The sequence below is a fragment of the Brachyhypopomus gauderio genome, chromosome 8, assembly GCF_052324685.1.
Source record: "Brachyhypopomus gauderio isolate BG-103 chromosome 8, BGAUD_0.2, whole genome shotgun sequence".
Classification (NCBI taxonomy): domain Eukaryota; kingdom Metazoa; phylum Chordata; class Actinopteri; order Gymnotiformes; family Hypopomidae; genus Brachyhypopomus; species Brachyhypopomus gauderio.
The window spans coordinates 13,910,516-13,937,637 of record NC_135218.1 but is presented as its reverse complement, the minus strand read 5'-3'; the positions used below and the strand labels follow the sequence as shown (position 1 = coordinate 13,937,637).

Here is a 27,122-nt window from a genome sequence, read left to right as displayed (position 1 = left end):
ATCTCCACACCCTTACGACATCACTAATATACCCCACGCAATCAGTCCTGCAAACTTGTCACCACTAAATTTGTAACTTGGGAACATTCATGCAATTGGCACACAGAATGAACAGGCTACTGCATCACCTCACTAATTAGATGCAGATAGAGATGCAGAAACCCCTGAAACAAACTAACACAATCTGAAAATCACAACAGTTTAGTCATGTCCTCTCTGCCAACTATTGAGGCGTATCCAGTCCTTTCACAGGTCTCTCAGGTGCTTATCCACATCGCTCAAACATTAACTACAGTCTCTAACCAGCCAACATAGCCAGCAGAAAGTAACACATCACGCAAAACTCCTCATCTTCACCGCTAAACTCTCGACTTGTATCAAAACACTAAATACGTGCTGCAAAACTGCATAACTCACACAAATAGTCACACACATCACTTCAACTGTAACCACTTAAGCATCCATTCACAGGCCCAACATTCACCATATATCTCAAATATGCATATCAAAACCTGTAGTGCTATGGATGTGTCTTACTACTGTATAGTGGCAAAAGAAATTTGACTGTAATCCACCATGATTTACAATTACAGTAAAATCAGTACACACACATAGATGGATCAGAAATGCAAAACGCAATCCAGCTTCACTGTTACTTTTCAGTGACTGCTTATATGCAAAGATGAAAATCCTGGATGTAAACTAATGTCTACACCAGATAAGCAACTGTAAGTCAGGTGCAATTTGTGAAAGAGTTCTGGGATGGGTATACAATACACATAGAATTGTTCTGTTATGAAATGATCACTGTGTCTACAGTTTTGCAAAAACAAAATGCCATTAGGAAAAGATACTGGTGTGCAAGTGATGAAGTGTATTGGGAAGAAGATAGACATCACATTCTAAAAACACCTTTAACACGACTAACAACACCAATCTTCAACTGATACAACACACAGAGCTCTACACTGGCCAAAAAGATCTAAAATTTCATTGATAGACTTTGAAATGTGCTTGCACTGTTCACTAAACACACCAGACTGTAGTCATACCATGTAGCATTGCATATGCATCAAACCCTTCTGGCAATATATTATAAATCAGTTCAACGTTGTTTAACCAAGCCATCTCACTATTCATCATTTGTCTTTTAGCTGTCAGCTATCAAATTAACCAAGGAAAGCACTGTTGGTAATCCATCACATACAAACCATTCTGATGAACGAAATAAAGGAAAAACATCTATCAATCACCCATACATGTGATGTACATGGGTGTACATCATACCCTACATACTGTATATGTTACCTCTCTCTATGACTGCTCTCTCATATGTAAAAACGTACACATGCACACACACATATGCACAAACTCACACACACATTCGTAGACAAATCTATACAGTACAGACAGTGATGTTTATAGTTTAATGAACTAATATGAATGGTTTGGGGGGTTTGTATTGTATTATCATTCAGTTATTGATTTATTGATGCACAGCTGAGTCTCTTGAATTACACCCAACATGTTACATTCTTACCCACCATTAAATAAAGGCTTTAAGGTACGTAAGGTTCGTTTAGAAACTACAGACAAGAAACAATGTAAAAATCAAAAGGAGAATTATCACTTGTGAACTGGCTTTTATATTTCTGTCAACCAAGATTGTTCCATTGTTGGCTTTCTTGTGTTAAATCAAGAAAATCTGCACAGTTTCTTTGCTAAGAAATGTTGCCCTCAAGGCAACATAATAAAATTACAATTGCAATTATTGTGACATAGAAAAGGGAGTTTAATTGATATTCATGGTGAGACAAAAAAGGGTCAAACCAGTACTTGGTAAGCCGTTTGAAAAACAGAAGGCAAAACGTGGTCAATAAACAGCCCAGATCCAAAACCATAGAGCAATCAAACCAGGCAGGCAAAACAGAGGGGTAATACAAAGACAAGAGTAATACAGAGAAGGGGTAAAACCAGCAACAGCAACAAATGACACAAACAATGCAAGGTTTGCTTTCCAGAGGATGGCAACAGGTAAGTTGAATGAAGAGGCATAGTGAAAGACTAACAGGTTACAGGTGTATTAGTAATCGGGGAAGGAGGAATGTGGGTGTTGGACCACAGGATTCTGGGTGTTGGAGTCCCTCAGCCTGACTTGTATGACAATTATTAACACAATTCATTCTTGACTATTATTCTTTACTACTTACTAGTATTTTGTCCCCTGTTGTGGTTATTATTATTAATGTTTACATTCATAATTTTCCTTTCTTTTGAATCATTAATATACATCTGTATCACTATTAGTATGTCCTAGAGATGATCCCCACTGACTCTTGAACTAAATGACTAAATATTACCATTATAAAAGTTTTATTGATTCTCCAAAGAGGGGGATGGTGGCAGGCAAAGACAATTACAATTTGTTGATGTCACGTTACAGCCCCTGACCCCTCCTATTTGGGTGTGTGTTTACGTTGTCTACATCTAGTCGTCTGCATCTGTGGATTTTCGTGGGTGAGGTTGTGTCTGAATGTGTTCATCGTTCTCACCTGTGACTCATCTCGTGAACACTTGGGGCTTATGTGTGTTGTCTATTTAATATGCGTTCGAGCAGTGTCCCGTGCTCGTCTTTGTCAGAGTCATAGACGTAGATGTGTGAGTGTTTTACGTGCGATTTCTGCACTATTCGTGTATATTATAAAGTGACGTTAGTTGATCGGACTCGTGCCTCGTCCTTCTCTCGGCGCCCAGCATCACAGTTGAATAGAATATGCTGAAAGAAAGTTCATTGTCTTCCAATAATGATAATCAAACTCTTCCTAAATCAAAGAAACGCTACTCCAAAATTTGACAATTTGCTAAGATAAACAACCGCATGTGGAAAAATGCATGATATTTACACTTATTATGAAGAGAACGCAGCAGAGTTCTCAAACGCCTGCTCTGCCTTCCACTGCTACAGGCGTCCCAGACAACAGCCATGCAGCCCTTCCATTAGCATCATTCTATATGGCAGTCTGTTCTTTGGAGGGGAGAGCTAATCAGTTTTCAGGAAGCAATTAGAAGCAACTAAGAATGAACCGAAGGGGAAATACAGTTGAAATCAACAGTACTGGGGTCAAAATTAATACTATGCACCAGTGGGAGCAATTAGTTGTATTCCAGTGTGATGGTAGCAAGTGCTATTTCATCAGATCTGCAAAGCACGTGGAGCAGTGATGGAGTAATACAGATTGCAGGGTCAGCATGTGGACCCACATTTCTCTGCACTACCATGAGGATGAAGGTACAATGAGGTCTGAGCTGATGAACTGTGAGCCCATTTCTGAACTTAATTATTAACGATACATGCAATCAATCCTGAGAACACATTCTATCTGAAATTACAAAAACTCACTCTACTAGACTCTAATAGACCTTCATCTGATCAGCTAAGGACCTGATGCTACAACATGGCCAGATTTGTCATTGACTTTATAAACAATGACAATTTAGGCTTCAATTTGAACTCATTTACATCATTTAACAGGGGTCATATTGATATTGGTAGTTGCTGACAAGGGGAAACATCCCTCAGGCAAACGCCTGGCAGTGCAAAATCTGTGTATTGTCCTCCTCTTGACCTCTCATTGTAGACATGGATCGCTACTGCGCTGAGACAATTTTTCAATTATGGTTTTAACGTGCTGTTGCTTAGCCTTCTAAGGCATTTCTAGGGCATCACATATGCTAATTCACAGTTCTCATTAACATGCTGTCTTGTGCAATAATAACTTACAAGCCTTTACCGAATCTGGCCCAGTAATATGAACTGACTTTACATCAAAAGGACCAGACACAAGAACTTGCTCTTGCATGAAGTATTTTGTGAAGAAATGAAAATGGCACATCAGCATAGAACCAGACATTCTACAAGCCACAAAATGAACCTAGCAAGTCATTCTCTCATGGAACGTCTGCCCTGAAATTCAGATGAAGTTCCTGATGTCTTGTTGGCTGTCTCACATTCTCTCAGCGGTTCACACTCTGATGGGGCTGTGGCACTATTCATTTAGCTCTTACCCACCGGTCAAAGTTACAAATATGCTATCGTATGCTAATCCCAGGAAAGCCTGGACACTTTGGTGGAAAATGATTTGTCTCAAGGCAGTATAAAATATTAATGATGCAAAGGACCTCTTTTACAGAAACGTTTTTTATGGATGTTGCATAATCATATTTGTGCTTGAGACTGCCAAGTGTTAGGATTACACTAACTCTAGATGGAAGACCACTTTTAAACAATTGAATCAAAGTCTAGATTTAATCTTTTCCAAATATTTGTTCAAAAGTGCGAAATGCTGACACAGCAATAATAGCTCTACGTTTGGATGATTCATTGGAACTGAAATCCTTATAACAAAAGTGTTTTTCATTATTGTGTTCTTGCAGCTTCGAATTACTTTAAATTTGCAGATTTTTTTTGTTTCATCTCATGATCCCATAGTGAAATGTGCTCTGATGATAAAAACTACATGTTTGATTTCTACAAACAACTATTGTTCTCCTTCTGCTCAAGTAAACAGTAATTGTGTGTTTGAATTTCCACTAAGGGTTTGTGTACATAAGGAGAATGATAACATATTTCCATGTGGTGAAGGGAGCCATGGTGCAGAATGGTTTAGTGGGAAACATTTGCTCTTAGCCAAATGCAATTCTATAAAGGAGCCTTGTTGAAATAAGTGGTAATTAGGTTTTTATGTTGTAGTTTAGTGCTTTATCTCTGAGGCAACTGTTGGACATGATAAATGTAACTTAGTTCTTATGAACCAAAATGATCCACTAATGATAACTGCAATTAAAGGAAATTAGTTTATAATGTCACCAGATTCATCTATATCATGGGAGAGATGAGACACATGCAGTCATGACTGCTCTGTTTTAGGAGTAATTTGTCTTTGATTCAAAAAATGTATGAAAAAGACTGAAGACCCTTTGAAATGATCTGGATTCCTGCATGAACGTGTCACAGTGCAGCAAGCATCCAGCCTGAGGCACACACATGCACGCACGCACACACACACACACACACACACACACACACACACACACACACACACACACACACACACACACACACACACACACACACACACACACACACACAGCAGCTTTCCCATTCCCAGCCCCCTAATTATTGATTGCCTTCACCTCTCCCCTGTTTGCCTGTTTGTTCCTATTTACACCTCTTAGGAACACTTGGCCAACTATACCCCTGCTGCTGTGAACCACTCACAACGAGGGTTTACAACTGCTACACTACACACACACACACACACACACACACACACACACACACACAATCACCTGATTACCTATTACTTGCACCTGTGCATTGTTTGCCTCTTTTGTTTCTCTACCCTAGATAAGCCACAGGAACACTTGTCCAGTGCTGCGTTTTGCAGCTTACTGCCAGCTAACTGCTGTGCCTAAGTGCCTCGAGTCTTTCTGCCAGCTCTCCTGATTCTTGTGCCAGCTCAGTGCCCTGATTTTCTGTTGCTCTTATAGTTAATAGAGAAAACTACAATTATGCACTCAGACGTCTGTTCCTATGGCTTTTCCCCCTCAACCAGACTACATTTCCCAGCATTCAACTAACCAGGCCATATTCAATGATATCTTAGATCTATCTGGCACACCTCATAATTTATCAGTCACCCAATTTCCCCACATTATATAAGCTCCTATTTGTTGATATATTCCTAGTAAAATATAGTGTGTTTTCCCAGCAATTCTAAGCCTTGAGTTTGTATTGATTGTCCATCAAGCGGTTATTCACTTTTGATTCATGTCCTTTCTCTTTTGAATTGCCCTTATTGGATTTGTCTGCCAATCTGTGTGATCTGTGATCTGGTTTTGATCTGTGCCAGTTTTCTGATTATTCTGATTGTTCCAGTTCACACACCCAAACACTTTCATGGGTTGTCAAGAATTTTTTGCTTTATGTTTTTGAGTTCCTCTCAAATCTGTTTTTATTAGACCGTATTGTACAACAGAATTCTGTCATCAAGAGCAACTTTGTGAGGTGGAGGAGGAATATCTTGAACTGAACTGACTCAAACATCTGACTTCGCTCTCTCTGAGAGAACTTTATATGATTTATATTAGTAGTACTACAACTAGTATATTTATATTCTTTATGTTAATAGTACTACAACTTATATTCTTTATTGCACTGCATTGCACAAATGATAAAACACAAGAAAGACAAATACATTGAGCTTTTAGAATCAAGAATGATGTGGTACAATGTGGCATGACATACTTCACTGCTAAATCAGCAGTCTTACTACCTCTACTGTACAATGGAGCAGTTTCAACCATTTGTAATTCGATGACCGTCAGAAGGCTAAGATAATTTAAAAAAAACACACAAATTTGGCTCTCTTGCTTAGATGGTCCATTAGCTGGGAGATAAACATCTCCCATCATTCACAAATACTCAGGGCAGTGATTTATAATAATGCGAAGCACTAAATCTGGCCACTTTGGTGTCAGCTAATACTTCTGATTTAAATCACACTCAGTGAAAATGGGCTTTAGAGATGCATCTAAAACTTAAATGTTATTAATTTGTGTGCATTTAACTTGTTGAAACTTTATCCCTATATAAAACATGCAGTTCCAAAGAAAAATGATATACATTTTAATTCCTGCACCTCACACTATGTCCAATACTATAAAGAACATCCAGTAACAAAGTGCTGATGGCAATCAATTTTATAACTTCAAATCTGTCTCTCAATATCACCCCATTATAAAAAAACTGGGAATGACAGCAAGCTTTACAAAACAAAACAAATTGTGACATGATGACAGATGAGTGAGATCAGGAGTCAAGGACTCCCGAGACGTCAGAGGGAGAAGAAGGCAGCCCCATACCGTCCTTCCACTCAGCGTCCACCGAGCGCTCCAGTGAGGAGGAGGAGGAAGAGGTCAGTCCTCCTCCATCCGTCCACTCGGACCCCATCGAGCACCACAGTGCAGAGGAAGACGTCAGCCCTCCCCCTTCCATCTACTCGGCTCCCACCGAGTATTACGGGGAGGAAGACGTCAGCCGCCCTCCTTCCGTTTGCTTGTCGAACTCGGAGCACGACAGCGAAAGCGAGGAGGGAGACAGCGCCTCTGGGTGTTCGGGGGGCACCGTTTACTCGCGGAAGGAGCCGATGTCCCTGGGCCGGAGTGTCTCGGGGCAGGAGGAGGAGGTGATGGACACGTCGAGGGGTGAAGCGTCAGTGACCCCGGGAGCGCAAGAGGGATTCGGCGCAGCCAGCGGCCCGAGATGGGGGTTCGGCGCACCTCTGGAGACGCCGCGGATATCCGCCAGCGCGCGGCGCCTAGTCTCGACTCCTGTAGCGCCCAAAAAGGCGGCCGAAGCTCCCTGAAGGAGGCCACCGGGTCTAAGGGTCTAAGGGTCCAAGGTCTAAGGGCGCACCGAACAGCGCAATGCCTGTTCCGCCTGCTTCGCCCGCTCCGCTTGCATCCCCAGGAGGGGTAGCGCTACCATTAGCGCTCTGGCAGGCAGCCCAAGCGTTGTCGTGGCTGCCTGTTCCTGTCTGTGTGTCAGTCCCAGTGTTTCTCCCAAACCCCCTGTTCCCTCTTGTGCCCTTTAACGTTCCTGTGTGCGTGTTTGTGCTTGTGCCCGAGTTTAACGTATTTTCCCTTGTCTTCCCAGGGAGGGTGTACTAGAGCTGTTCGTGGCGGTTCCCACCATCGAGGGAGACGGCTCTCGGAGGCTCGTGATCTTGGCGGCTCCGGACCTGCCCGTTGGTGTAGGTTCGGGGCTTTCCAGCTGCGCGGAACGCTCCACGAGCCCCTGGAGGGGGGTTCTGTTACGGTGATGACTCCGGACCCTTCCCTTTGGGCGTGCCACTACGTTGTCTGCGTGTCGTTATGTCCATGTATGTAGTTCCGTGGGTGTGTGTTGTCCGTGAGTGTGTTCGTAGTCTCACCTGTTCCTTGTCTCGAGATCACGAGGGTTTGTGTTAATCACCTATTTAATGTGCGTTCGCGCAGTGTCTTGTGCTCGTCTTTGTCTAAAGTTTCGTGCCAGTGTGAGTGTTTTTGTGCTTACTCTACGCACGGGGCTTACACGTCTTTTTTTATAATAAACGTTCTGTGTTGCACCGTTATCACTCGTCGTGCCTCCTCCCTCGAGTGTGACACTTAGTGTTTGTCTTGATGTACGTGCAGTGCATGTTTGAGTTTCTGATGGAAATGCATGTTACTATGTCACTTTTATTTCCACAATTTGTTTTAATTTCAAATGGTCTGGTAAACATTGACCCCTCCAACCAATTATTATGGCAATAATAACAATTACCTTTAAAACTTTGAATGAAATGAGCCACAGAAGAAGACAAATCCGCAATGCCTTTGTGATGTGTTTCTGGCCATTCAATGTTGAATATGATTATTATTGTAAGTCAAGTGTCCCTCCAAAATTTTAATTTAAGTAATATTTCAATGTGTAAATTGCCTTGAACACATGAAAATGTTCTATGTCAACTATATGTCAGAGGGTATGCTGTGTTCAGTTAAAAAAAAAACCTGGAGCACCATTTTAATCCAAATTGATACCACAAATTGATTTTGTTACTGTTTGTTATTTGATCTGCTGTGTCATATTTACCTGTTTAGGTGAAGATTTGAGTTAAGCACCTATACATCTCTCATTTAACCTTCACATTTTCCTTTTGAGTTAAGACAAATTATGCCAGCTGAATGTAATTCCATTACCTCATTTATACACCACATCCTTGATAAAATGAAGTTGCCTTATCATTCTCAAACAGATGATAAACACAATAAATCCAGTGATCCACATGTGACCGCATTTATATTTCATTACATGACCTGGATCCTATAATCTTCACTCTCTCTGGTACATCTGACAAAAACCAGAGGTGATGGAGAGGGAACATCTGCTGTGCTGAGAGTGGAGTAATATCCCACTGGGCCTTTGAAGAGGACCTGCAGCTTGCAGATGGAATTTTCATTTGTTAAATGAATCTTTATGAGGGTTGAATGAGTCTGTATGTAGCCTGCATCAGCCTGTCTGGGAAGCAGCACTTCACATGATGTATAAGCCCATCAGCTCACTTAGTGCCGGACCCGTGGAGCCCACACCTTCACAATCTCCTCCTCTATGTAGAGCTCTTGTGTACTTTCAGTCTACTTCAGTTTGGGTATCCCCTTGCACAATAAATATGAGGATAATAATATAATGCTAATCATGAGCTCTTGTTCTGGGAGGCGTGGTCGCTCACATACGACCACTGTGTACAGAACCTCTCAGCGGGTCAACGGAGTACATTTCCCCAGCCCGCTGAGCCATTCACAGAATAATGGAGAGTTAAACACATGCCATCTCAGGTCACTTATGATACGTGTACGCCTTGCAAAATGCTCCTCAGCTGCAACACTGCAGAGTAACCAGCCGGGGCCCACCATAAAGAGCCATGTATAACCAGCCGGGGCCCACCATAAAGAGCCGTGTATAACCAGCCGGGGCCCACCATAAAGAGCCGTGTATAACCAGCCGGGGCCCACCATAAAGAGCCATGTATAACCAGCCGGGGCCCACCATAAAGAGCCGTGTATAACCAGCTGGGGCCCACCATAAAGAGCCGTGTATAACCAGCCGGGGCCCACCATAAAGAGCTGTGTATAACCAGCCAGGGCCCACCATAAAGAGCCATGTATAACCAGCCGGGGCCCACCATAAAGAGCTGTGTATAACCAGCCGGGGCCCACCATAAAGAGCTGTGTATAACCAGCCGGGGCCCACCATAAAGAGCCGTGTGAGAGGGTTGTGTAGCTGCAATGTGGAACAGAGATGGCAACCTTATGCCCTTATGCTGCTCTAAATATTACACGATTTGGCTGCCTTGAAATGCTAATGTGTATCCTTCTGTTTCCCTTCCTTTGGGAAAGAAAAGCAGACTGAGGATCTGGGGCCTGATTAGTCAGGCAGATGTGAATTTTGAATGTTTATTTAACATTAAATTAGTCTTAAATTGCAAATAAGCATTTTCTTTAGCACAACAGCATATTTATGTATATGGAAGAATCAGATGAGACCTCATACAGCCTGCCTGGGTACAGTGATTATAGACAGAAAAATGCCCTTACTATGATAACCTGTGTTCATGGCTTGAGAGGCAAGTCAGGCATGGTGCTTTACAAAGTAAAGCAAAACATATTTAGTTAAATGGAAAATATAATAATAATGAAATACTAGAAGACACATCAAAGGGAAGTGCCTACAGTGCTATGGAAAACAGAACACGTGACTCAACATTTACATGCAGGTTCAGTTTTAGGAAAGATTCCAGGTGATATTGTTCTATCCAGGGTGTGTGGTCTCTGAGTGATTAATGAGTGTTTCCTTGACAACCTCAAATCTATAGGGTCAATCTGAGATCTGCGTATCACCACCTGGCAAATTTGGTTGGTTACCGTGGACAGGGAAAAGACGGAGACGTAATATTAAAGCGGTTTTCTGAAAGGACCATTCTGTTGCATTATGCTCTACTGCTATTAAAACACACAAGAGAAAAATCTCTGGACAGTTTTTCAGACATAAAAAGTCTTTTGTTTTTGCTCAGCTATTTTAGGTTTTGTATTTTTAGTGGTTTACAAAAACAAGACAGCAACTGCTCAGTCTCCAGGTTTTCATTGAAAATAGATGCTAGAACATATGTCACGTACAACTTGCTTGGCTTAACTTCCATTTGCTTTGGACTCCTGCTGGTTGTGTATGGAGCTATTATAGTGTCACCAGAACCTGAACCTGAAATCATTATTACTTGAAAAAACAGTCTGTAAAATCCTCGCAGGTATGCAAAAATTCGAGTTAAAATTCAGGTTCAGGTCGAAATTCAGGTTCGGGTCGCAATTCAGGTTCGGGTCGCAATTCAGGTTCGGGTCGAAATTCAGGTTCGGGTCGTAATTCAGGTTCGGGTCGAAATTCAGGTTCAGGTCGTAATTCAGGTTCAGGTCGAAATTCAGGTTCGGGTCGAAATTCAGGTTCAGGTTGAAATGCGGTTCATCCGGGATACGTAGGATGAGCAAACAAACTCAGAGCTAATCGAACTGCATCTGGCCAATCACAAAACATATCAGAGGTCAATGGGAGGTGCGTCTTTCTGCCAGTTTTGTAAAAGGACCATTCGGAAGACCATGGCCGAAGATCGCACTGTCGGAGCTTTTCCAGCTGTAAGTAAACCTATTTATTACTTTATCCTCTTTTTCATTAGGACCACACCAGAGTTCATTGTTTATTGCTCGTTTGTAAATGGAAAATCAGATTTTGGATTTCTTTCTTAAGACGAGTATGGCGTGAACCACATGTTGGCAGGCTAGTTTGCTGGGCGTACACTGTGCGATTTTTGGCCCATTTTCAGCCGATTTTTCACTCGTGCGACTATTTTTGCGATCGGGCCGAGTTTCGGCTCAATCGCGTGTCGTGCATCGTGTGGTTTACACAGGTAACCGAGGAGCGATTCACACCTCACGACCAACTCTCGATCAGAAATCGCAGCGTCGCAAGAACATCAAACATGTTTGAAATTCAAATCGCTCCTCGTGAGAGTATCGCACTGTTGAAGCAGCTCTACGAGCCGACTCTCCTTGCGATTTAGTCGTACAGTTTGAGCTGGAGCTGAGTACACGATTTAAAATATCCTACAGTGTACGCCCAGTTAGTATCCGTGTTAGGTTTCTTCAGTATCGAAGATGAACAGCATTTTGTTTTAACGTATGTAAGTACGTGACGGAAGCACTGAAGCTGCAGCTACGTTGTGCATTCCGCAAAGAAGCATTATATATTCTGGTGTAGGTGTATTGACATTAGTCACAAATCACAGTCGGTAAAAATGATTAAGCCGCTGTGCGTGTGTGTGCGCGCATAGAAAAAACAGCGTTTTTATTATCGGAGTTATTAGTAGACACCGCGCATACACATAGTCCTATTCTAACTTAAATCACAGCTATATTCTTCCGGCAAAATTGCTTGGAATATTTTAGTGAAGGTTACGGGAATGTGAGTTGGTGTTTGCAACGAAGCAACATTATTCAACATATATTTATTTTGCAATAAGAACAAAATACGTTCTGTTTTGCACGGGAGTCAGTTTAGAGGCTGCATATTCAACCGCCTAACTCGGCGAAGTTGTGGAGGGTGCAGTATTCTAACAAATGTACAGTGAGATTATGCTTAAGCCGACCTGGTCAAGATAACAAGCTCCTCATAACTGGTTAAATATTTTATGAACTGTCAGTGTAAAATGCTGTATGTAAAGGGAAAGTGTGTTTTCAGACTGGTACTAACTTAATGTGAATACATGAAAAGGATCTTCTGTTAACATCCTAAAGTGATGGTCGAAATTATTAGGGTTCACACACGTAATGTGGGAAACCTATTGTTTTTATTACTTTAATTGTTAAAAAATATACACGTTATGAAAGGTTTTTCATTGGTTATGTGTAGCTCAGTAACTATGATGAGTGCCAGTGTTTCATATTTTATTTAGTGTCATGTTTGATATTGCAGGAAGCTTTTAGACAAGATTGCATCTCAAGACTCCAGACAAGGCTTGAACATGCTCTTTCAAGTAATGCTCCTGATTTTGACTATATGCTGTATGTCATCAGTCAAGAAAGAATCTTAATAAGTGCAGCCAGTGTAGGCTTCCTACCAGATGTCGTGAAGGAGGCACTGGATAGGTTTCACTCGGATCTTTGTGCTCTGCTCGCATCACCAGAGTCACCCTCTTCTGTTTTTTGGGAGATGGGACCCCATGGGCTTTCAAGACTTCAAATTACATCTGAGCACTTGAAAGACCTTTTTGAGATTGGACTATCGGCATCATGTGTTGCCAGAATTCTCAGAGTTTCAAAAAGCACAGTACATCGTAGAATGCGCGAGTTCAATATGTCTGTGTCAAATATGTACTCTACTCTTTCTGATGAAGATCTAGACATGATGGTCAGAAACATCAAGTCAAGGCTTCCGCATGCAGGCTATCGGACAGTCAAGGGGTGTCTTCAGTCTGAGGGCCACCGCGTGCAGTGGGCAAGAGTGAGGGCCTCAATGCATCGTGTTGACACTGCTGGCATTTTGCTTAGATTGTCAAGTATGGGTTGTGTTATCCGCCGCAAGTACTCTGTTCCTGGACCATTGTGTATGCAACACATTGACACCAATCACAAGCTCATCAGGTAGGTAGCCTGTTGCATGCAGGGAACTGATATACTCGCAGGTCTGTGCTTACAGTGTTCTTATTATTCATTCTTTTTTCACATTTGTTTGCCCACCCATTTTCCCACCTTTTTTGTTTAAATGTCATTATTTTGTTATTGAAATTTACTCGGATATACTTGATGCAGGGCTTAATGATTTGATGTTTAATATCCCATTTTAATTTAGATGTAAAGAGTCATTCCAGTTTGGGTTCATTTTTGAAAAATTGACTATGATTTAGGCTATTCCTAGTGGTGGTGAATAGAACCAGGAGTCACTTTGATCACAAATATTTACCAAACCGCCAGTGAAGTAGACATGTCTTCCAAGTTCTTATACAGTATGTAATGTTGACAAAGGAAAACTTAACACCCTGCATTTAGCTTTTAACCTTGAACAAAAATATTTTAGGTCAATTTTCAAACAAGTTTTTCAAAACAATCATTAATAAATATTTGTGACCATTTTTGAATTCTGTGATGTAGCTTTTAGAGTCTTCAAACCACTTAAGGTTTTTATCACAAATTGGGTAAACAATTCTGACTGTGTCTCTTGAATGGGATATTTCAGATCACTTTTATGATTTATTTATGTAAAGCAGAAAAAGAAATTATGCAATACACCTTTTAAGCTCCAGGCATTTATTTTTCTCGCTAAGAAGTTCAGCATGTCCAATTCTTTGAGGACTGAATACTATATACAGTGTACCTCATTGCCAGGTTATGAGCTCTGCATTATTTATCTTGTTTTTATTACCTTAAAAGACAGATTTTGATAAAACCAATTAATTCTTCAGCCATCACTTATTCTCTAGGCTTAGTAGCCATTCTCTTTATTTTCACAGGTACAATATTGTGGTGTTTGGTGGTATTGATGGCTTCTCAAGGAAGGTAGGGTCTAACTTTGACATCTAAATTCTTGTTTCCATAAAATGTCATGTTTGAAGTATATACCAAATGTATATATATGAACCTTTATGAAAAAAATATATTTGATTACATTTCATAGAAATTAAAAAAATCATGTATTTCCCCTTTTCACTTTTCACTTGATTACCACTAATATATGGTATTGTCAGTGAACCTGAAAATGTTCTGTTGTAAATGATGGATTAAATATGTTTGGCTTAAAAAGTTATAAACTTTGTCTTAGAGAGTGCCTCAACACTATTTTTGAGCATGTATATTGTAGCAATATCACAGTACTGACTTTTGTTTTTACAGATCATGTATCTCAATGCTGCTTCAAACAACAAGGCTTCAACAGCTTATGCATTCTTCTTAGATGGTGTGAGGAGGTTTGGATGGCCTAAGAAGTGAGTAAAGCCTTACTGTCCTTTTCAATAATGTTATTTTAGCCCAGAACTATTTAATATGAAGAATGGTTTGGTTGTAAAAGTTAGCACACCATGCACCTATTCCAGAGTGAGAGCAGATCAAGGTGTGGAGAATGTGGATATTGCTCAGGCAATGTTCACAGTACGAGGAACTGGGTGTGGAAGCTTTATTTCTGGAAAGAGTGTCCACAATCAGAGGTATGAACTGATTTAACATGACATGGGGTCACCATACTTCATTCACAACTGTTTCACATCCGGTCCCAAAACAGTATAAAGTAATTTAATGCAAGAAAGAAAATCAAGCAGCATTACTATTCTATTCAGCATAATTATACATGTTCGAAGATGCGCTTGTAATTGGTTAATTTTGTTAGGTTTTTTTATTTTTGCAGAATAGAACGCCTGTGGCGAGATGTGTGGTTAGCAGTCACCCAGGTGTACTACGATGTTCTTCACACCTTGGAAGAGGATGGGCTTCTTGACATTGCTGACAGCTTGCACCTCTACTGTGTTCACTACTCGTTTCTGCCACGGCTGAAAGATGATCTGTCCAGATTTGCACGCGGCTGGGATGATCACCCAGTCCGGACTGAACAAAATATGACACCAAATCAGCTGTGGCACCTCGGCCTCATGCAGAATCCAGTCGGAGAACCAGGAATGTCAGAGGTGATGTAATTAAAACATTTTTAATTATCTTTGTGGTTATTAATGTGTGCAATTAACACTTATTACTGGGCTATGTACATTTAGGGAATTCATATTGATGCCATTGACTGGGAAGATTCTGGATTGGATGTGGAAGAACACCAAGGTGTCATCCTGCCAGGCTTGGAATGTCCACTTAACCCCAGGAGCCTTGAGCTGCTTAGATTAGCTGTACAACCAACTGCATCATCAGATAGTTATGGGCGTGATATCTATCTGAATTGTTTGCATCATGCTTCTTATTTGTTGGATAATCAATAAGGTCTGTATATTAAAAAGTGGTGTATTAGTCCATATAAGCTATTGTTGTTTTTGTCATGACAAGAATATTTATAAAGGCATTTTGAATTATTTGAAAAGGTGTATAATAAAACAGCTGCCTCCGGTTCTGCTCATTATGGTTTGCTATACATTGTGTATATGTACATGCTGCTACTGCTTTCTCTCGTTTTCTTTTTCAGTTGCATACAAACATTGGGGAGGAACGGACTTCTAAGAATGTATCGCTGGATTGTGGCTTCTACACTAAATTCTATGGACATCAACAACTTACCGGAGACGACGACACCCAAGAGAACTTGGACTCAAATGGTCTTAGTCTAGAACTTGGATAGAGGATGACTTGGCTGATGTGTGGTTGTTACGTGTACTGTGGATTTTGGGGAGGTTGCTTTCTTTTTTTTTTTCTGGTTAATTTTCAACAGGTGGATCTCATCACGAGTGGATTCTGTCGGCCACGCTGGGAGGCGACACGAGCTTTACTGCCTTTATGGTTGTGTATGTATGTGTGGTTGCTGTGATTGCTGGAAGTCGCTGAGAGGCGACACGAGCTTTACTGCCTTTATGGTTGTTGTGGTGATTACCACTCTGCAGTAAAGAGTTCTTTTAACGCATCCGACTGGTTTCCGCGTTCTTTCATTTCATCTTGTCCGCAACCGGCATGCTACTGCCCCACACCCCAAACATAGTCCCATGAAATCGTGGGGTCGTAACAGTGGTTACATAACGGTTTGTGTGTTGTAGGTATTAACCCAGTGTTTCCAAACCCTAGGCTAGATAACCACATGATATGCAGATTTATTTAAGCTATATTTACTCAAGGACTGGCTTTGAGAAGAAAAATGCTTCACTCAAACACAAATTAAAGAATGTTTTAATGCCCATTCCACTATAAACAATGTGGGTCATGTGTGTATACAAAAAAAAAAAAACACCACACTGTTCTATATACTATCAGGTTATGGACTCGCCTATGAATAAACCAAACATTGTAATATATAAATTTACACTCCCCAGGCTCAACAGTCTATCGTTGCATGCATTTAGATCAGATTTTAATTCAGGTTTATTATATTTCCCTTAAAACTATTGCTACCTTAAATGGAATTGTTACTACCTTAAAACCTGAACTTGAAGTCCATTGACAATTGCAGATTTTGAGAATTGCCATCTGTATTTATTTGCTAGAGAAAATTAACCAAACTTGCAAAGGCATTTTGCCCTTTCAGCAAAAAGTCTTGAGCATAGTCACTCTATTTGTGACTATGACTTGACTGGAAAGCAATGTCTCAGTGAGCCCTCATGCCTGTGGTCACCTCTGAACCTCTCCCTTTAGTTATGCTGCTATAGATTAGTCTGCCGGAGCCACATGCTGATCACTGGCACGTGAGCTACGTACATTTAAATCAACGGTGGTTTAAATTCATGTCCACTCAGTCTGTATTATCTATCTTCTTGCATGGCTCTACCCAAGACGATTGGATACAGGCACTTGCAGGCACCTGGGGGATGGTCTGGCTGCCGGTGGATGTGCTGATACCGGGGTTCACCTGGGGAGTAACACTGCAGTCGGAGCCTACAATACCAGCATCACTGCTCCGACACGGAATGAAAGCCTGGCATTCATCAACAGACATTTACAGTGACAATATCAAAACCCAGAACTTTCAATTCTACCTTTTACCTAGTCTGATTGTGTGAATTATGTGTGACTTGTGTATTTGTGTGTTAACGGGCCGCCCAATGGAGGATGGGTTCCCTTTTGAGTCTTGGTTCTCCCGAGGTTTCTTCCTATTCCTCACCACCATAGGGAGTTTTTCCTCGCCACTGTCGCCTTTGGCTTGCTCATTAGGGTTCTGGACCCATAGTATTGTTAACCTTGTAAACCCTGTAAAGCTGCTTTGCGACAACTTGAGTTGTTAAAAGCGCTATACAAATAAACTTTGATTGATTGATTGATTGAGCTAGAAGGAGCCAAAACTGCAACCTGAAGAATTTGCCAACATGGGGGAAAATATTAAGAACTTGTAACAAACTCTTGAGTAAATGTATTCAGCACTTTTGGTTTAAATTCTGGCTAGTGCCAACTGAACAGCAGTCACTAATATATGGAACAACAGAAAAAAAAGATCCGAATTTAAATGAGCCCAAAACCCAGTGAGATGGGTACCAATGCATGACAGCAAATCACTCCTAAAAGCCTCAAAATCTTCATAATGGCCAGGGATCTTGAGCACCTCGAAGCAGGTAGATGCTGTTGGAAGGCTACCTTTAACAATTTCAAAGGTGAGCTCTCTAGGTAGAACCTCCCACCCTGTCCAGAACTTCAGCAGACTTTTGATCTCAGTAGGTGATGCTGTGAATGAAGCAGGTTTGTAAGTCGCTAAAGATAAAATCCTTTAAGACTTTGACAAATCCTAAAAGAAAGACAAACAAGTGGACATTTTTCCACATTACCAGTTTGAATGAAGTGTCGAAGGAATCCAGAGATGCGGCACTTGGTGGCAAGTGGATATTCTGAATCAGAATCATCCTCCTCTTGTTCAGGCCAGCAAACTGTCTGCAGAACTAACTACACATACAAGGCATAAAACAAAGCTGAGACATTCTTAGCTAGAAGTTGACCAATCATACTTTGATACTTCACAAAACAATTTGCATGTAAAACTAAGCAAATAAATGTAGATTTTAAGATGCATTAATCTATAGGAAGTAATGTATATTTGAATAAGGACATGAAAAACATCAGCAAATATGCTTATTTTATTTACAAAAAGGTAAGCTTTCTACCAACCTCTGGGACGCACTGTAATGATTCTCTTGGGAAAAGCAGAGGCACCGTGTCTGGGCGTTGGGACAAAACTGACCACATCGGGGTTTCCTTGAGGCCACGTCTCATTTGTTTGATTTGCCGCATGATTCGTCCAATTACCTGTTAAAATTACACAAAGCATTTTATATAAAATGTCAATTTTATATGACTCAAGCAATAATTCCACAAATCTATTATCTTGATCCACAATAAGGAGTGAAAACCGTACAGCATGGATGAGCATCTTTTCAAAAAGCCACCTCCTGTTATCATTAGTTACACCAGGGAGATCCCAAGCATACGCCAAATCTTGCACTGTGTTCTTTTCTTCATTTGAAAGTTCAGACTTCTCAAGCTTTAAAGATACAAAAAGGTTAGATAATATGATATGTTGATTGACAATAACTGTTAGACATTTTAACAGGTATACAATAAAATAAAAACTGCATCATAAAAGGATTAACCTACAAGCTTCACTGTTTCACGGATATCCAAGTCTGGACAGTCATTTAGCTGCACAGTTGCTGTTTCAGAAGAACATGCACAAAAGCTGGGCTCAAACCAGACAGACATGGCCCTCCATGTATAAAGGAATGTCCCAAAATTCTCCCAGCCACAACAAACAGATCACTGTCAACAAGAAAGGGGGAGGCTGACGGCACCAAATGATCTACTTCTCCCTCGAAAAGTCTGGTGACCCCAATGTTTGCTGAAATGCAGAAATAATTTCAGTATAATTATGCATTGTGATTTTTGTGAAAGCAGTATAATATACCACTGTTTCTTATTCATTACTACAAAATGTGGATGAATTACCCAGGTTTACAGAAAATCCAGACTTCAGTCTATCAATGCAGGTTGAAAAAAAGAACCGTGTAACACCTTCCCCAACAGCACAATCACCTGTGAAAATAGCCAGATTTTTAAATAAAACATGTCATTGTTAACTACTCATTTCTATTGTAAAGTCTGTACCTTCCAATTTGCAGTACAAAGGTCGAGCCCATTCCACACGTGTCTTCTTGTAGAAAGAGATCAGGGCCCCATCTCGTTCTGCTGGGGTGCTTCTCATGTCCATGTACAGACTCAAAGGTGCCTGTGTAGCATGGTTACGAAGTTGTGTCTCTCGATACAGAGACATGGCTTTGATAGGGTCTGGGATTGACTGCCACTCTATGGATTGGGAAACGGGAAAACCCATGAGAAACTCAAATGGCCAATAAAGGCAAGCATGACATACACAAGGCTTCTAAATGTAAGACTACTTGTATTTTGTAATAGAATACAGCACCAACCATCCACAATCTTGGCACTACAGCCTGGCAATACCTCATCCGCAACTTCTGAATAGCTGTCAGCACTACAATGGTCAAAACAAAACCTCATATGTTCAATGAGACAACTTTACAGGAGAAGAAAATGGTTTTAATAGAATATCAGTGTAGAAATTCTTAATTCGAGCCAATTTTGGACCATTCCTATCCCTCTAATTTATACATTTTAAATAATGTAAAAAAGGAAAATGACAAAAGTGAGATGTTAGCATTTGACAAATCCATGAATACCTTTCTCCACATGAACTTGCGTGTATTTCAATGGTTTCGTAAGGGAATGTTTTTAGGCATATTGGACAGGTGTGATCAACAGGTGCTGAGAAAATGGAAGCACAGAATTCACATCATAACTAAGACTTCATTTCTAGCATTTATTTTTAGCAATATAATTATATATCATATTATATCAGCATTGCAAATGTACTTTTACTTTACACAAAATTACTTACATTTGGTCCCTTTTGGCTCATTACCATCACTGTCTAGATGGTCAGATTCTTCCACAGAGTCTTCCACAGCTGTGATTTCACATGACTTGATGTGATCAGCCAGGACTTGGAGTGGATATAACGTTTTGCACTTCTGACACAGAGCTTTTGTCATGTTGCTGAATGTTTCTGATGTAGGGGGCAATGGATTAGTGTCCAGCTGTTCTTGAAGTGGAGCTATATAAATGGGCCCTTTACAAGCTGCTCTCAGAATTTTGCCAGTATATCCACAATCTTCTGGGGGCACAAGAGACAGCTTTCGTCTTCCCCATCCTCCTAAAGTAAAAATATGAACAAGTTCATTTTACTTCGCTATTCAAGTCCCCACAGGTGCCCCTCCAATGCTTTGCATTTGAGCCCTATAATCCACTGATTGATACTTTTACTGCTGGTCCTCAGTATGTGTCCGTTTCTTGTATTTTATTAAAATCCCCATTTGTGTTTCATGCGCTCGTTTCTTGCTCCATGTTAATAACATGTCACACTTACACTCAAAGATGGTTCATCATTAGTTCATTAACTAGAACACAGCATAATTAGAGGGTTCTTCAGACTCATTGTATTTTTTATGTGGATCAATAGAATGCATTTTCAATAGGTCGAAACTCGGCCCGATCGCAAAAATAGTCGCACGAGTGAAAAATCGGCTGAAAATGGGCCAAAAATCGCACAGTGTACGCCCAGCAAACTAGCCTGCCAACATGTGCTTCACGCCATACTCGTCTTAAGAAAGAAATCCAAAATCTGATTTTCCATTTACAAACGAGCAATAAACAATGAACTCTGGTGTGGTCCTAATGAAAAAGAGGATAAAGTAATAAATAGGTTTACTTACAGCTGGAAAAGCTCCGACAGTGCGATCTTCGGCCATGGTCTTCCGAATGGTCCTTTTACAAAACTGGTAGAAAGACGCACCTCCCATTGACCTCTGATATGTTTTGTGATTGGCCAGATGCAGTTCGATTAGCTCTGAGTTTGTTTGCTCATCCTACGTATCCCGGATGAACCGCATTTCAACCTGAACCTGAATTTCGACCCGAACCTGAATTTCGACCTGAACCTGAATTACGACCTGAACCTGAATTTCGACCCGAACCTGAATTACGACCCGAACCTGAATTTCGACCCGAACCTGAATTGCGACCCGAACCTGAATTGCGACCCGAACCTGAATTTCGACCTGAACCTGAATTTTAACTCGAATTTTTGCATACCTGCGAGGATTTTACAGACTGTTTTTTCAAGTAATAATGATTTCAGGTTCAGGTTCTGGTGACACTATAATAGCTCCATAGTTGTGTCTTTTATTTGAGATTAGCCTTCAATGACCACTTGAGTGGACAGACAGACAGAATCCTGGTGATGTCGGCTCATTGTAGTTACTGCATGTCATGGACAACCAATCCTAACGTATAAAACACATTTTAGATCTTTTAGATCTGTTTTAGATCTTGTTCCACCAAGCAAGGCATCAACCCAAAACAGTTCAAGAAAAACACTTAAACATTCTTAGTTTGTCTAATATTCATCTTTTATTCTTTAAGGGCTTTTGGAGTTTGGAGTTTGTATGAGTTTTGACATTATGGTTCCAGTACTTATGAATGCCACTGTACTGTGTTTACAGCACTTGTCTTTGGCTTACGCTCTTCCACAAATAATGTTCTGCCCTTTTCAACTCAAATGGAGGCCTTGGAACTAGAGGACAATAAGAAAAATTTGACTAATTTTACAGGAGAGCACAAATACATTTCTCCCATACACAAGAGAGCACAAATACATTTCATCACCCATACATTTTTAGAATCTATTAAAAATTGACCTTCACATTTCCACCACCATGCTCCACTGTTGGGAGGAGGTTCCTCTCTTTATATGCACTGTTGACTTTACTCCAAACACGGTGCCTGTGATTGTGGCCAAAGAATTCAATTTTGAACTCAAAAGAGCAGAAAAATCTGAACTAACTAAGGAGTTCACAAACTTTCAGTCAACACTGTATATATACACTATATTGCCAAAAGTATTAGCTCACCTTCCTTGACTCACATATAAGCTTAAGTAACATCCCATTCCTAATCCATAGGGTTCAATAAGACATTGGTCCAACCTTTGCAGCTAGAACAGCTTCAACTCTTCTGGGAAGGCTTTCAACAAGGTTTAGGTGTGTGTTTATGGGTATGTTTGACCATTCTTCCAGAAGAGCATTTGTGAGGCCACATACTGATGTTGGACGTGAAGGCCTGGCTCTCAGTCTCCACTCAAATTCATCCCAAAGGTGTTCTATCGGGTTGAGGTCAAGACTCTGTGCAGGCCAGTCAAGTTCATCCACACCAGACTCTGCCATTCCTGTCTTTAAAGACATTGTCATGTTGGAAGAGGAAGGGGCCAACTCCAAACTGTTCCCACAAAGTTGGGAGCATGGAATTGTCCAAGATCTTGGTATGCAGAAGCATTCAGAGTTCATCACCTGATTCCGATAATTTGGATGGGTGAGTAAATAGTACTTGGCAATATAGTGTATCTGTGTTTTCCATAGAACTGTAGGCCTTACACTTTACTTCTGCAGCACTGTATTTCAGCACTGCTCTTTCATTATTATTATATTTTCCATTTAACTATATATATATATATGGTTCCAGGTCTTTGGAATTTGTGTAATGATAAAAAAATGTGGCAGTCATTCCTTGCCCATGGCCTCCGTCAAGCCCTTGCTCATGGTTTTGGTTTATGTTTGATCTTTAGTTGCACTTGTTTTGGTATGTCGCTACCTATGTCCCACTCAGGTGGTGTACGTGTCTCGTTCTATACACCACCTGTGATACATTATGTCATTATGGTGTTCATTATTTACACTGTTTCTGTTTATGTGACCGACTTGGGTCACTGACGTTATGTTGGCTTTCTTTTGTTCCTGTTAGCACACTTTTGTGTTGGCTTCCTTATATTTTGTTACTTTATCTAAACTCAGCAGTTGGAGACGTGCATTTGCTTCCCTGCATGTTTTTTTCACCTGTGTGACAAGAAGTGTCTTGAAAATGATTAAATAAAACAACAACAGTGAGAATAACTGAATGAACATAAAGCAAATATATCTAGAACATCTTTCAGCATATAACTTAGATGTAGTCCATCACATTTATTCATACATTGTACTCTTAGCACATAATCTTGCTCTTCCCTCTCAGAAAAAGAACTTAAAATTCAATTTTGTCATTTCTAAGTTTATAGAAGAACAGATAATGCCACACCAAAACAGCAATGCTCCTCTGTTGCTATGGATACATGAATGAGAGTGCATCCTGTTCCAGCCAGTTCCACATCAGATAGAGTACATTAAATATAGCAGCAGGCAAACTTCTACACCAGTGCATCTTTTCCTTACACGCTTAACTTTATTACTAGAATTACTAGAACTGACTGTAATTACTATTATTTTGTATAACACGTCAGTGTAAAGAGCATTGTGCTTAAACCTTAGAACCTTATAATTCAGCTCTTTACAACTTGAAATTGTATATGTTAATGAACATATTGTATGAATATGCAGAATTTAAATATTGAAGGCTGTGCCAGGTTTGTTGCTGAACAAGTGAGATTCCAGAATGAAAATTGCTATTTAATCCATAAACTATCCTAGGTGCCCTGTGATAAGAAAATGTCACTCAGAAATTCACACACCAATTTATTTATTTTTACTGATTTAGTCATATATTGCTGATATATGAGATTATGTGTTATGTACATTTATGTTCAGAAGCTGTTGACATGCCATCGACCTCACCACGGTTTTGACTATATTGAACAGTTGTGAGGTGTGGTCTTTGGAGGTCAGGTCACCGTGCATGGATCCCTGCTGCTTGAAGCCCACTCATCTGCAGTTTATTAATGTGCATTAGCCCCTCCCTCCACTCACCCCAGAAAGGAATTCACCTTCCACACTGGAGGTGATGTGAATCCCAATAAGGACAGAATTTGGCAGTGGGCTGAAAGATAAGAAGTGAAAAGGACAAATGAAGTCAGTGAATTATAATTCACATCCACTATAGTCATTGTGTAAAATATGACTTTGATGCTGAGCTGATTATTACTGAAGACTTGCACTGAATCCTAGCAGAGCCATAACTCATGGGTCATTAGGAGTGACTATGTACTTATTCACCTCTCACTTTATAGTTACTGCCAACATACAGCGTTCCATTATACTCTGACAAGTCTAAACAACAAACACAGATATGTACTTGCAATGATGATAATTCTAATTATATCTTGGCTTCCTTGTTAATCAATATGCAGGTTTCACTCCCCACAGAGTTCCAGTAATTAAGGTTTCATTTTCTTTGACCTCTACAGTCATAAAGACAGACTGGGTAAATGTTGGTCTGTGAGGTAAACACCTTGTTTAAATAAATGAGCAATATATAGGACTTTACATTTGCACTGTTCACTGCTTCCATCTTCAGCAGCAGACTTCATCAAAAAATCTATATAAATGTCCTACTGGCAGCGCGCCACTGTGGAATATAACAGATGGCTGTGGTAATGCTGAATTGTCAAAGATGCATGCAACAGGTCTGTGTTAGGCTGGCTGATATGGTAAAGGGAGCACTGACCTCTTGTGTGTAGAGACTTTTCCTGAATGCTAATAAGCCTGTATAAGAATAAAGATTCTCATTTTCAGCTATTCGGGGACCCAGTCAATTTGTGCTTTGTGTTTTGTTTTGTTGATTTTCAACAAGCACAGTAAAGGGCATTTCCATTCTATAAAACACCACTCAGTAAAGACAGAAACCTTTTTAACATGACATAAAATGCAGTTGCCACATGGGGAGAACAGTAATCACTCATATCGTATCACTAATATCATATCGCTCATATCATATTGAACAATACTGGCTGGTTTGTCACAGAGTAAGACAGAAGGACACCATGATTAGCATGGGTTGACTGTATGGTGGGAGTCCCCACTGATGGACAGGACATAAAAATCCTGGTAACTGACAACACATCTGCTTTTCCCAAATAGAGGGAGACTGTTTGATCACAGTTGGAAGGGGGTTCCACAGTCGAGGAGCGAGTCTGGAAAAAGCCTGATCACCAAAGCTACAGAGTTTAGATGATGGTACCTTTAGAAGTCCAACAGTAGAAGATCTAAGAGATCTAGAAGTTCTGTAGGGAAGTAGGAGGTCAGACAGATAAGGAGGAGCCATGTTGTTTAGAGCCTTATAGGTCAATAAGAGAATCTTGAATTGAATCCAATATGTAACAGGGAGCCAGTGAAGATCCAGAGTGTAATGTGATCATGTATGTGGGTGTAAATGAGGAGACGAGCAGCAGAGTTTTGGACCATTTGAAGCCTAGGTCATGTAGACGAGACAAGAGAATGGAATGACTGTGTCAAATGCAGCAGATAAGTCCAAGAGCAGGAGAATGCTGAGGGAGCCAGTATCAGCAGCTACCAACAGATCATTTACAACCCCAACCAAGTCTGTTTCAGTGCTGTGGAATGGTCGGAACCCAGACGGAACCCAGGTACTCTTGCAATTGGCAGGCCAGAGTTCCTTCAAGAGCCTTAGACAGAAAGGGTAGATTGGAGATAGGGTGATAATTGTTGAGATCTGAAGGGTCAAGACCAGGTTTCTTAAGTATGGGTGTGACAGCAGCTATTTTATAGATAGAAGGGACCTCTCCAAGTAGGAGTGATTGATTAATAAGAAGGGTGAGATGGGGAAGCAGTGTGGGTAGACAGGTTTTAGTTAAGAGGATCCAGGGGAGAAGTTGTAGTCTTGGAGCACATGATAATATTAGCAATGAAAGAACCTTGTGATTGTGTAATGAGATTTCACCTGATTATCTGTCTGAATATTAAATGCCTAGAATCTCCTTAGTTTACAGTGGATCGATTCAACTGATGACGAGATCTCTGGCAGTGTACCAATGCCCTCAGGAATGCCAGAACTGCCTGAAATCATTTCACGGATCAGTGGACATGGCCATAATCCTAAAGGGTTCATGCATTGCTGAATGTCATCAGTCAGAGAGTTGCCATTCACAATCAGCTGCAGGAGTTTTACCATCTCAAAGCTTTTAAAACATTCAGCAATTACATGTGCAGTAGATCACTTTGCCTTAGTCTCCAAATCCATGGCCATGTCATTTTAGGCCAGGTAACCACTTCCACCATGTTTTACAGTGGTATGCTTTACACCACTCATATCTCTTGGTCCACACTTTCATATCCCCACCTACCTATCCCTACGTCGATTTAACCATAACATTAAAACCACCTGCCAATTATTGTGTAAGTCTTCCTCATGCTGGCTGCTCATCCCCATGGACGCACATCCAGCCATCTACATGATGTGAAGGAACTGTGATTCATCAGACCACGGCAACTTCTTCCATTGCTTCTTCATCCAGATCCGATGCTCACGTGCCCATCAAAGGCCCTTTTAGAGAGGGACAAAAATCAGCATGAGTGCTCTGACCACAGCAAGCTCTGATGTACTATATGATTTGAACCCTTACTAGCATGGCCAGCATGCACGTTCTTCAGCAGTTCTGCAGTAGATCTTCTGGATCAGGGCAGACAGATCAGCCTTTGCTCTCCACATGCGTCATTGTGTCGCTGCTTCACTGGTTGGTTTTCCAAGGTACTAAGTACAGCGTTGTTGGAGTGTCCCACCTGTTCATGGGAACGTGGGAACAGCAGCAGCTCCAACACGAGCACCAGCACTTAGTTGATGAAAAAGTGGTACATGACAAACCCAGATGGCTTGAATTTCCATTTGGGTGAGCATATGGATGGGGTGGGTGAGGTCTGCAAATGAGAATTTTATGTCTTAAAATAACACACTTTTAAAGTGCTGTTTCAGTG

At 40.7% G+C, this 27,122-nt stretch overlaps 2 protein-coding genes across 4 annotated transcripts; one reads left to right on the top strand and one right to left on the bottom strand.

The window, feature by feature from the left end:
• Positions 1-10,938: 10,938 nt before the first annotated feature.
• LOC143521049 (uncharacterized) lies at positions 10,939-16,228 on the top strand. Of its 3 annotated transcripts, XM_077013632.1 has the most exons (8): positions 10,939-11,262; positions 13,174-13,266; positions 14,133-14,178; positions 14,512-14,603; positions 14,712-14,822; positions 15,002-15,296; positions 15,381-15,597; positions 15,797-16,228. In XM_077013632.1, exons 2-7 carry the CDS (start codon positions 13,184-13,186, stop codon positions 15,594-15,596), a joined length of 843 nt encoding a protein of 280 aa, XP_076869747.1. In that variant the 5' UTR covers positions 10,939-11,262; positions 13,174-13,183; the 3' UTR covers position 15,597; positions 15,797-16,228. The 3 variants fall into 3 exon arrangements, with proteins under 3 accessions (XP_076869747.1, XP_076869746.1, XP_076869745.1); XM_077013631.1 differs by lacking the exon at positions 10,939-11,262 and having other exon boundaries at positions 12,861-13,266; positions 15,020-15,296; XM_077013630.1 differs by lacking the exon at positions 10,939-11,262 and having other exon boundaries at positions 12,861-13,266.
• A 1,356-nt stretch (positions 16,229-17,584) lies between these two features.
• LOC143521048 (uncharacterized) lies at positions 17,585-20,520 on the bottom strand. The gene is made up of 10 exons (XM_077013628.1): positions 20,210-20,520; positions 19,992-20,076; positions 19,722-19,786; positions 19,402-19,599; positions 19,243-19,329; positions 18,895-19,135; positions 18,656-18,781; positions 18,409-18,546; positions 18,072-18,186; positions 17,585-17,970 (listed from the first exon to the last, which is right to left on the bottom strand). The coding sequence occupies exons 1-6, from the start codon at positions 20,361-20,363 to the stop codon at positions 18,936-18,938; spliced, it is 789 nt and encodes a 262-aa protein (XP_076869743.1). The 5' UTR covers positions 20,364-20,520; the 3' UTR covers positions 17,585-17,970; positions 18,072-18,186; positions 18,409-18,546; positions 18,656-18,781; positions 18,895-18,935.
• Between the last annotated feature and the right edge of the window lie 6,602 nt (positions 20,521-27,122).

What these genes read in the sequence shown, in the direction of transcription:
- LOC143521049 (XM_077013630.1), top strand. Translation starts at nt 12,965, where the DNA reads ATGCGCGAGTTCAATATGTCTGTGTCAAATATGTACTCTACTCTTTCT. An exon ending in TTGATGGCTTCTCAAGGAAG is followed by an intron (nt 14,179 to 14,511) that starts GTAGGGTCTAAC and finishes TTGTTTTTACAG; the next exon opens with ATCATGTATCTCAATGCTGC. An exon ending in AGGTTTGGATGGCCTAAGAA is followed by an intron (nt 14,604 to 14,711) that starts GTGAGTAAAGCC and finishes CACCTATTCCAG; the next exon opens with AGTGAGAGCAGATCAAGGTG.
- LOC143521048 (XM_077013628.1), bottom strand. Translation starts at nt 20,363, where the DNA reads ATGACAAAAGCTCTGTGTCAGAAGTGCAAAACGTTATATCCACTCCAA. An exon ending in TGAGCCAAAAGGGACCAAAT is followed by an intron (nt 20,077 to 20,209) that starts GTAAGTAATTTT and finishes CCATTTTCTCAG; the next exon opens with CACCTGTTGATCACACCTGT. An exon ending in TGGATTTTCTGTAAACCTGG is followed by an intron (nt 19,136 to 19,242) that starts GTAATTCATCCA and finishes TCTGCATTTCAG; the next exon opens with CAAACATTGGGGTCACCAGA.